Below are 11524 nucleotides of genomic sequence, written 5' to 3'. Positions count from 1 at the left end.
TATATATTATAATGACAATGACAACTATAATCACAATTTAAGAATAAGACAAAAATGCACTCAAATGTGATGAGAATCAATGTGACAATGCAAAAAAAGATTGTACTGGTTTTAAAAATTGGCTTCATTTTATTTATTATCAATTTGTTTCTTATTATTTTCTTTTCATTTTGGGGTGAAATGTGACCTAGACCTGCCCTAGAGGTTTTGTGAGATTCACTCATTGTCTCTGATGAAGCATATCTTTAGAATATTAAATATAGCTGCCAAATCTATCTTTCTCCCCACACGCACACATGCACACACAAGCCATGCGCCTCAGATGAACCATTTACCGCTTATTGATCGGGATGTTTACTGGGTCTCACCCCATTTTAGTGCTTTTTTCGGTTGGGTGTTGTACGTGTGTTTGTGTGAAACTGTGCCAAGTCAGAGATTAAAGTTTAAGAACTGGTCATGCAACGTGTAGTTTTCCAACCAGTGCTGCTTGGATACTCATAACCACATCCTTAAACCAACTGGAAATGATAGTGATGTGACTACAACAACTTAATTCCAGACATGATGATGATGATGATGATGATGATGATGATGTTGTAACTACTTACGAGAACATATCTTTTATGTCATTGTTCTGCCAAATCTGTGATGTGTGACATTTTTTGACTTGTTATCTATGCCTGGCAGTGTTTGGATCAAATTACTGTGAAACTGTGGACCGACTGTTTCTATAGAGGAAAATATATGAATATGTATTTGGAATATATTAATGATTTTTGTATGTCTGTATATTTTCCTTCTCTGTGTTTATTCTTGCATGCACAATTAGTGCCGAAATGTAGTCTCTGAATACTGATATTTTATTATTTTAGTAAATAATATGCACTATAGTTTTTAGATGACAATATTTCATTTTTCTGGTAAATAGAATTCTGCAGTCTAAAAAAGTTTTTCCAAACTATAAAATGCATATGCTCGCCAAGGCTGCATTTATTTGATCAAAAATACAGTAAAAAACAGTAACATCTTGAGTGTCACATAAATCATTCTAATATGCATAATGCAGTTTTTCAGGAATCTTTTATGAAAAGATTTATTTGAAATGTTTTGTAATATTATAAATTGTTTCATTTGTCACTTTTGATCAATTTAATGAATCCTTAGTGAATAAAAGTAAATTATTTCTTTCAAAAAAAAAACTTACTGATCCCAAACAGTGTCCACAATGCAAGAACACTAATTGACTAGTCTTAAAAATAAGCTACCTGCTTAGATACCTGCAAAATAACCATCAGCAAACAGCAGATCCATATGAGAACAAAAGGAGTGTTTTGCGTGAGTGTGTGAAATTGTGCGTTTGGACTTCTGGGTCTCATGAAGACATGATGGTGCAGTAATTAAGTAGGTACAGGGACCAGACTCTCAAGAAGTACTTCTCTCCAAAGTTGGTTTGGGCCTCTAGCAGAAGGTAGGACTTCGTCTTGATTGTCCTCTGTCTTGAATGAAAGAGCATTTGGTGTCTCTCTGTTCCTGGTTTATGTGTTTAGCAGAACTTCGAGCTGTTTGTCTCCAGTTGGCTGGACTTTAATGTCCAAATGTTCATCTCGTTCTCATGGCTTTTTAGAGAATTTTTGTTAAATGTTTTAGACATTTATGGTCTAGTCTGCTCTCCTCTGAGTCTGTACTGTCCCTCCATGTTATTTGTGGTTTAATTCAGCCTCCTCCAGACTGACTCTCTTTTGTCTTGAGTTTTTGATTCTGATGTAACTTCAAGCTGTGGGTTCCTCTTCATCAGTTTCCTCTTGGTCTTTCTGACTTTTAGTATCTGATTATCCTCTGTGATGTTTTCGTGTTGTCTTTACAGTTGATATGTGATTATAATCACAGATGTCTGATTTAAAGTCAACATAAAATCAAAATGGATCCTATTTGCTTTCTTCATGCATGTTTCAGGTGATTTGGCATATTTTTCTAAAGTGCCTCCGTAATTCATGATCAGCTTTTTTCTGCTGAAGTCACCAAGGCTTTGTGGGCTATTGGATCATGTTAACTTATTAGCAGTTTTCATGGGCAATTTCCAGTGGACAAATTCAAGTTTATCTGGTTGAATATCCTGCTTATCACAGAAACAGGCCACACCGTGAAAGTAAAATAGGTTGCAAATGCAATTTTGTGTTGACTTTTTATTGCATTGCTATAAGAATAATGGTCTTATTGAAGTGATGCATAATGCAAAATGCCAACAAAAACCTTTGCTGAAGATGTGGAAAAGTTGTAAGATGTGGTTGGTGTTGATGCCCCCCCCCCCCAATATTAAATTTTTTTGAATTGAAAAATTAGACCGTGAGAGTGCTAACATTTCACAATAAGTGTAATAATGTACAAAAAATTACTTTAAAAATGTTTTCAAAATTTGTTAATGTGCAGTTATAAATATTCCTATACAGTAATTAACTAATGTTAATTTATACAAATTAATGTTAAAATATACACTATCATTTAAAACGTTTGGGTCGGTAACATTTTTTTTTTAAGAAATTAATACTGCTATTCAGCAAGGACGCATTATATTGATAGAAATCAGTAGTAAAGACATTTATAATGTCTTGCAAAAGACTTTTATTTCAAAGAAATGCTGCTCTTTTGAACTTTCTATTCATCAGAATCCTGAAAAATATTAAGCAGCACAATGTTGTATTGTTCAATGCACGTGGCAATAAACTCAACATCATATTGTTCAATGTTGAGAAATGATGCTGTCAATTCAGCTTTGCATCACAGGAAAAAATTACATTTTAAAATATATTTAAATAGAAAACAGTTATTTTTAATTGTAATAATATTTCACAATATTACAGTTTTACTGTAAAAAAAAAAAAAAATTTTGAATCTCACCAACCTCAGAATTTTGAACAGTAGTGTATGTAATTAACTAATGTAAACATGTAGAGCCTTACTGTATTGTGGTGTTTTCAAAATTTTAAAAAACGTAAACAATTTAAAAATGTGTAAACAAGTAATATCTTTGACCTTTAACACCTTGAGTTCAGGTTACTAGTTATAACCTAGACCATTAGTGACGTATGCAAAATATTATGCACATTCATGGTCACACTCATAACTCTCTTTCTCTGTTTTTATTTCAGAAAAATCGACGTGACACAGGTAATTTTGACAAGGAGTTCACCAAGATGGCGGTTGAGCTGACACCAACGGATAAACTCTTCATTATGAATCTGGACCAAAATGAATTCCAAGGCTTCTCCTACACCAACCCTGAGTTTGTCATTCAAGTTTAACACCAAACTCCAGTTGATTGCTCCATACAGGTGTGAGAGCAGGACATGGTCTTATTACCCAGAAAGCATTCTTTTGTCCCTGTGCCATCTTAATTGTCCTCTCTCTTCACCTAAAAAGGCACAAACCCAGCAGGTTCATACAGAACCAAACCAGGATTATACTCAGTCTCAACCAAGGCCTCAGAAACTCTGAAATGAATTTGCCAGAGGAGAGAGAATGGTTATAAAAGAGTGTATTCACAGTCTCCATGAGAATGTCTTGTGTTTTCATCTCCATGAGAATTATCCTCTTTCTTTTACCCATTCTCTCCATAGATTCAGTCAGCTTTTTCCTGCAGCCCCTCGTTTCCAAATGAATTAGCCTGACAACATGCAACACTTTTTCAGAGCTAATTAGGCCTTACGCAACCTTGAACCGTTTAAGTTACAATCTGGTCTAAATTAGTAAAGCATTTTGGTATCAATTCAAAGTCAAGTTCCCGTGCATCAGTGAGTGATAGATAAGCAAATATCCTCAAGCACTTCTTGCTAGATGTCTGTTTAAGTGGTTGATATCTGTCAGCTTGGTCTGAGATTCTCAGCATTACAGCAAAATATTTAAAATAATGACATCCATATGGCCTTTAGTTTGCTCCCAGCATAATGGCTTCTGTTCATGAGATGCTCTTAAAATTCATTCTTTGTGTCACGATAACTTGAGCGAAAAACATAAGACAACAGGGTTGATTTATAATTTACATGCAACTCAAAAGCACATGGATAAAGCTTTGAAAATCAACATTTTACATGAAAACGGTTGACGTTTGTGGTGCCAGAAATATGTTGATTGTTTGCCTTCATTGCTGATCAGTTGAAATCTGATATTAAAACAGTCTTAAATCAATTAATGAGCTTAACTGTGAGAGCATCATATTGATTTTGCTTTTTGAGATTTTTCAGTTGAATTTTCCTTGTTATTATGACATAGTCATATTTATAAGATAAAGGGGGTAATTATAACAGAAGTCATAATTATGACATAAAAAGTCATATTTATGAGATGAAAATCATAGTCATAATTTCAACTTTGTTTCACTTTTTAATCTTACAATATCAGCTTGTTTGACTTCTATGTCTCAATTTCAACTTTTTATGTCTGAATGACTTAGTATGTCAATTTTCATAATTATTTACCAAAGCATGATTTATGTGGTGGAATTGGATTTTTAAAGAAAAGTTGGCATAATGCCCATTTTAGGGTTAAAAACCGTTTGAGAAGGAAACATTCTGCAAGCATGACACAAAGAGAATAAAATGCAAAAAGCAGTGACTAGCATCAAATAACATGAAATTAAAATATACTTACAAAAAAATGGATAATGAATTAGGGGAGACATATCTTTAAGGGCACAGAAAAGTGCTATCGTATAACAATACATCCTTTTGATGTGCAATATGATGAGAATTACAAATACTGACTGGAAAATGTTAGAATGCACTTTCAACCTTTACTGTGTTTAAAGCATTGAGTTTCACCATTTCTTTTCAATTTATTTTTGAACAGCTGACAAGTGCATGCGGTTGCAATCCTTGATAAAGTGCGTAAGTGCTGTTTACTGAATTGGCATCAGGGGTTGTTTCATGCATATGACTGGCTGCAGAGAATGTGATTCATACTGTATGAGCTGAAAAACTAACATTAGCTACTGTACCAGTCTTTACTGAAACCCTAATGTGCCATATATTTTTGTGGGGGAATCTGCAGTGTTTGGGGAGCTCATTATGTGCAATGTGTCTGTGTTAAACAGACTCCACAAGGAGTTTTAGTCTACCCTATGCATGCCTGGTAGAGCCCTTGCTCTTTAACTCGGTGTTAACTTATTAACTAAGTGTGTCAGTAATGGTTGGATCTGTTGTAGCATAGATCCTTATTAGGTTTATGGTGTGTGAACATTTCTATTTGTTTATATGTTTTATTTTGTAATTAGATATATAAAATAGAAATATAAGTATTCTAGTCTTCCAAATGAAAACACATTGTGTGATCATGTAAACAGTGATAAGTATAATCTGCTTTTCCTAAGGTGATAACTGGAAAAGTGGGGATAATGTATAAAGATATTGTATAATATTTATTGTATAGTGTATATGGAGGGTTAAAGGTTTGTGAAGACCTGTAGCCTGAACTACAAAGATGTGAAAGCTGGAAAGAGAGATTGAAAAGCTGTTATTTTAAAGCAACTGTATGTTTTTAATCTTGAAATACAGTTTCAAAATAATTCTGATGGTTCACTGACTTTTAATAATGCAAATGGCTTCTGTTTCCGCTCAATCGTGTGTTTTGGGATGATGTAGTCTAAGTTTGCTGAACGGGTATGAAATTCCGCGAAAAGGGTGGATTGCTTTATGGCAGTAACAAATGCACATGTAATTACGACAGTGAATTTCACTCACTTAACTCTAGGGAGCTCCAAAGTCGCAAAAATACACAGAACTACATACAGTTGCTTTAACTAGACTTTTATAAAAATAAAAATAAAACATAAGAAAGATGAAGGTGATAAAATAGCGTGTAGTTGACAGCCTTACTAGCGTTACTGCCCTAAACTAAATCTCTTCGGCATGTGCGTAACTGTAAATGAATGATGTGGCCTTTACGCAATCAAGGTAATTGTCACACCTCGAACAAACATGCACATTTTAATATTGTAAACCCTGGCCCTGTTTAGTAGGCGGTTATTATTTTAGTTTTTCTATCATGTTTTAATGATGAAGGCTTTAAAGGGCTTCCTGTACAAGAATCAAACCCCCAAAACAAGTTTTATACTATGCAAGACAGATGCATGTCAACAACGACACATCGACATAACATCCAGACAGCAGCAGTGGTTGGCTATGGGGAGGGCTATCGCTGGTAATTGCAGAGATATTTTGCATGTTATTTATTTATGCTATGTGGATTATTAAAGCTGAAGTTTTCAAATGCCAATCTGTGTGTTTGTAATTTTTGTTAGTTTTTGTTATGAGGTTCTATAGAGAGTCCATAGTGTCATATATATATATATATATATATATATATATAAAAGTATATAAAGCAGCGACTGATTATGAAACATAAAACTACAGTGAGACTTTACATTAGTGGTCATGTTACATTCTACACACACATTAAAACTACAATAGCGGGTAACCAGTGTTGGGAAGTAACTACAGAATTACATAATTTAACTACAAAATGAATGTATCTGTAATCAGTTACAGTTACTGAGAAAAAAAATGTGTAATTAAATTAATTACTTATGAAAATGTTTACGATTACAAAGGGAGTTACATCTAATTTTTTTTCACACACACCCCCACATACAGATTTAGCTGATTTCTTTCATAAATTGCGTTGACTGCTGTTTTATTTCCTATTTGGGTTTATGTATATGCTTTATTTTTGAAGATTAACTGTTCTTTTCCAAGCCATTGTTAGATGCCAGTGTTTCCTGTCATATATGCAAAGATTTGATTTCAAAATCAGTATCGTAGCTACTAAACTATTTCTTGTTATGGTTTTAAATCTGTATTTAACCTCAGAATTATCTCAAAGTAAGTCTGATTTTGTGGTGGCTGTGCTTTAAAATTAAATGATTATAATCTTAATTGATTGATTAATCTTAATTGATTGAGCATGTGACAGTAATCAGTGTTGAGTAGCCTACTACTGTGAGGTTAACCCTGCCTGGTTTACATGTTTGAAAATGATTAACAGTTGAAAACATTAGAAATGTAGAAAAGTCATCAAAAAGTAATCAAATGTAATCAGTTACTGTCACTAATCTCTAGCTGGAGTGCCTGTGAGCTTCGCTAGAGGGCACTCCATTCCAGACTCTTGCCACTTTACCCCGGACTCCATTTCCCATAATCCTTTGCACGGACTAATCAGGACTCACCAATTGCAGTCACCTGTCTCTCATCACCTCATCAGTCACACACTATAACAGGGGTTCTCAAAGTCTACATTCAAAGGTCCAAATCTGAATTTTCATCAGTGTCAAAGGTCCGGACCGGAACAATTGGTTATTACAAAACTTGTTTTTAATAAACATACGTAACATGCATAACAAATAAACCTTTTTTTTTTTTTAAATAAAGTGCAAAAGTGGCAAAACAATTAATTTAAGTGTCTGCAATAGAGGTCGACCGATATTTAGAAATCAGGGCATCCGATGGCCGATATATGATGCTGATTTTTTGGCCGATTTATGTTTGGACGATTGTTTTTTTCCTTCTTTATCTCATAAAAGCGAGTTTGAGTAAATGATTATTGCAGGGCAGAAGATGGTAATAGTAGTAATAGTAGTAGTAGTAGTAGTAGCCTAATTCATAGTAATAATACATGGCTCAAAGCACCTTCTCAAAACAGTTCTGAAGCATGCTTTTTGTTTATGTTTGCTGACGGACACCAGCGTTTCCCACAGACTTGCAAATGCAAATTCATTTTCTGCCAGCAGGAGGCGCTGTTGGAGCGGAGATATAGCGGTTTCCCCGGTAATGGCTGTAATCAAATACAAAACGGTATGTCAAACGTCATATGCTCACTGGATGTCATGACAACAAATGTCATGAAGGAAAAGTTTCAATATGTCGCCTTCGCTTTAATTTCGGACCATCTCCAAAAAGACATTAAAAAACTAAATGTATGATTTACAAGTTTAACATGCGTTTATCAAAGTAGGAAATAATTAGTGTTCTTGAAATATGAAATTGGGGCGGGTCCGGACTGAATTCCCTCCGGGGGAAGCACTTTGAGAAGCACTGCACTATAAGAATGACACAACACACACGTTTACACTGCTGATGATTGATAGCCTGTAATGTTTCCTAGTTTCCTTGCCTTCGAGTTTTTGATCTTGGACTGTTTCCTTGTTTTGATTGTTTGCTGCCTGCCCTGACCATTGCCTGTTTATTGAATTACTCTTTTGGATTTGCCTTTGATGGTACTGTTTTGCTGGTGTTTGACCCTGCCTGTCTGACTACGATCTTAATAAAGCTGCATGTGGATCCTCAACTCTGTTGTCACACCTCCAACGTTACAGTTACATTATTTTAATACAGTAATTGAAATAGTTACATTCCTTATTACATTTCAGATAGGGTAACTTGTAATCTGTAACCTACTACATTTACAAAGTAACCTTCCCAACACTGAATATTGTAACCTGACACTGAGTATTTAATGTTGTACAATGTCAAAATATGTCATAGCAACTTGTCTAGCCATTTATATTGTCACAATAATTGCATACGTTTTATACGACTTTACAATGTAATAAAAAAATTTAATATGTGTAATTTCAGAAACGTTAAGTGTTAATAAACGTACGTTTTCTGTCAATATATTTCTACGGTTTGTAAATAAGCAAATGAAAATGGCAGGGTAACTAAATAAATGTGTTAGTTTGTGCATGTTCTTCTTTAAAATGTACTGATCCTTTATTGCATAAGTTTATCTGTGCTGTTCACGACACTATTGAGCGCAAAGTGAGAGGCGGTGCTTTACATCCACAATCAGAGAGGCTCAACCAAAACCCACCTCAGTATGATCCATGTGGGAATGCACACAGACCAGTCATGGGCATACTGGTTTTACCCGAGAGAATACCGAGAAATCCTAACACCACCGTAATATATTTTGGGAAAAAGTTTTTCTTGGGAGTTGATTTTGAATGTATGAGGTAAGTTTGGAGCGTTAAAATTAGGATTTAGCCTACCTTAATGAAGGAGATAAACCCCAATGATCTCTCTCACTTTACGCGTAAAAGCGCACAGCATGAGGAACTCGTGGCAAAATTTCTCGAAAACGTCACTGTCATGTGAGACATGTGAGACTTCATCAACACGCGTGAATATGGATAAGCCGTGCTAAGGGTACACTGATGCCAGAGAGCCGGGTGCAGGATGAAGGTGTGTAATCGTGGAGTGCAGATGCTCCTCACCACGGCGGGGGCTTTCGCAGCCTTCAGCCTGATGACCATCGCGGTGGGCACCGACTACTGGCTGTACTCGCGTGGAGTCTGCAGGACCAAAAGCGTCAATGACAATGACACCAACCGAAAGAACGAAGAGGTACTTACGCACTCGGGACACTGGAGACAGTGCTGCATGGAAGGTACTTTTTTTCCTTCAAAACTGTGAAAAAATGCTTTTTATTACATGTATAATGGATGACTTGATAACACTATAATAGCCTATATATTTAGCTCAAACTATGATTTTGTTATGATTTTTATTTTATGATTGCAAGTAAGTTGTAGCAGTAGAACTGTGGTATAAATGTTGCAATAAATTGATGGTAAATTGCTATTCATTAAACGAATGAATGAATTAAATGACAGAAAGGTTCTGAAACCTTAACACAGTATTTGTTTGAGATTTAATGTTACTGAATAATTGAAATATTTATACTCTTACACCAAAAAAATTGTACATTTTATAATTAACTAGGCTAATTTTATTCAAGTCAAAATAGCATAACATCACTTAATCAACCGAAATACCTTAATTTATACCAACTATTGTTTATGGGTTAAATCAGGTAAAATTAGCTATTTAATATAACAATTTCAAGTTACAATTTTTACAGTGTACAAAAAAGTAAAATCACCATGCAATTTTTTCATTGTACAGTAGTTTTACTGTTTTTTACATGTACCATAAATTACTCATAGTACACATTCACTATAATAGCACTATCTTACAATGACCTTACCGTCACTGTCATTTTACCACACATTACGTTTTTCTAAAGCTTGTGTGTCAGATGACTATAAATGTTTAAAAGTTGGAGCCGAATCAAACCCCTTTCCTGTTTCCTGTGGGTTGATTTATTTATCTGATTATTGATTGAATTATTTTTACTTTCTCTCACAATACGCATTCCTCTAGTTTCGACCCACACCCTCTCCTACTCTCTGACCTATATCACTTCAACGTCAATTATTTTAATGGAAAGTGTAATGAAGCGTTCACTCTGTTAAAAGGGCATCAATGTGACAGCGTTCACTTTACACGTGTGAATGCAAGAGATATTTAAGGTACGAGTAGACAGTTATGAAAGACGGTTGGCACAGACTATACTTTCTATAAAACATCATTTATACACACAAAGATATAGAAATCCAGCTATTAAAAATGCAGATGCATGTACATGTATGTGGCATCTACATCACACTCACATACATGCACATGCAATGACCATTTTGTATTAAATTACAAACAACAACAAAGAAAGCCATGGAAGCCCTGTTTAAATTGACATTTTAGCTTCTATATTTTGCTTTAAATCTCTTTTAAATATTACTTTGGCTCATGATATTTGATATGTGGATTGACACTGAGCAAAATAGAAAATGTGTTGCCTAGATAAAAGAGAAACAGAGTCTGTGTGTTTTGAGAATGTCTAATTAGTTTGGAGGATATTGATATTGTTAATGATTTGATAGCATTAGTCCAATCATGTGGAAAATGGCATTGGCCTTTAACTGAGGCATGTGTGATTGTGAAAGTATCTGGTGTTTCTTACAGGCATATTTAAAGGGGTTTGTAAGAACATTGATCATTTTCCAGAGGATGCAGATTATGAACAAGATGCTGCGGAATATCTACTGCGTGAGTATCTACAAATGTTTCACATTCAGTTAAAGATAAAACACATTCAATAAAAACCTACTATAAGAATAGCATTTGCAAACTCTGTAGTTTCCAATTTAATCACTGTTAAAACAAGGTTCCTTCCTAAAGATTTTAGAAAAGTGTGGAAATGTACTGAATTTGATTTGAGTAAATTCCAGGTGTGAATATATATGGGAAAAAAAGCAGTATGGAAAAATATTTGTGTTATTGTGTTAATCATACTGATGCATCAGGTGAATACTTGCAGATTCTTCTCATCATGTAGCATGTTATTACTTCAGGAAAACCAACGGCAAAAAAGAGAAAATAATAATATTTAGAGATGACAATATTATATAAATATAATGCTGTATGAACCATTTATGTAAAAATATGGACTGAAAAATTTAGAGTGGTTTGAAAATGATGGAATTTTGAATTGGAAAATATGTAGGAACCCTGTAAAAGAGCTCAAATAAAATAATAAGTATAATAATAATAAGTATATAGATTAGAGAAAAACACTATTAGAGATTAGTTATAATGTGTGTGTGTGTGTGTGTGTGTGTGTGTGTGTGTGTGTGTGT

General features: G+C 34.4%; 2 protein-coding genes across 2 annotated transcripts in view; both read left to right on the top strand.

The window, feature by feature from the left end:
• The window catches only part of prkcba (protein kinase C, beta a), a 30420-nt gene extending 26831 nt beyond the window's left edge, over positions 1 to 3589 (top strand). Inside the window, exon 17 of the mRNA XM_016491827.1 lies at positions 3147 to 3589. Within this exon, the coding sequence (XP_016347313.1) occupies positions 3147 to 3299 (153 nt within the window). The 3' untranslated portion in view covers positions 3300 to 3589. The remainder of the gene's footprint in view (positions 1 to 3146) is intronic.
• A 5282-nt stretch (positions 3590 to 8871) lies between these two features.
• The window catches only part of cacng3a (calcium channel, voltage-dependent, gamma subunit 3a), a 5374-nt gene continuing 2721 nt past the window's right edge, over positions 8872 to 11524 (top strand). The window contains exons 1-2 of the mRNA XM_016491901.1: positions 8872 to 9435; positions 10851 to 10934. Of these exons, the coding sequence (XP_016347387.1) occupies positions 9225 to 9435; positions 10851 to 10934 (295 nt within the window). The 5' untranslated portion in view covers positions 8872 to 9224. The remainder of the gene's footprint in view (positions 9436 to 10850; positions 10935 to 11524) is intronic.

Source organism: Sinocyclocheilus anshuiensis, unplaced genomic scaffold (genome assembly GCF_001515605.1).
Source record: "Sinocyclocheilus anshuiensis isolate Anshui unplaced genomic scaffold, SAMN03320099.WGS_v1.1 scaffold50, whole genome shotgun sequence".
In the NCBI taxonomy this organism is placed as follows: domain Eukaryota; kingdom Metazoa; phylum Chordata; class Actinopteri; order Cypriniformes; family Cyprinidae; genus Sinocyclocheilus; species Sinocyclocheilus anshuiensis.
Note: the sequence above shows the minus strand (reverse complement) of the source record. Positions and strands in the feature narration are given on the sequence as shown.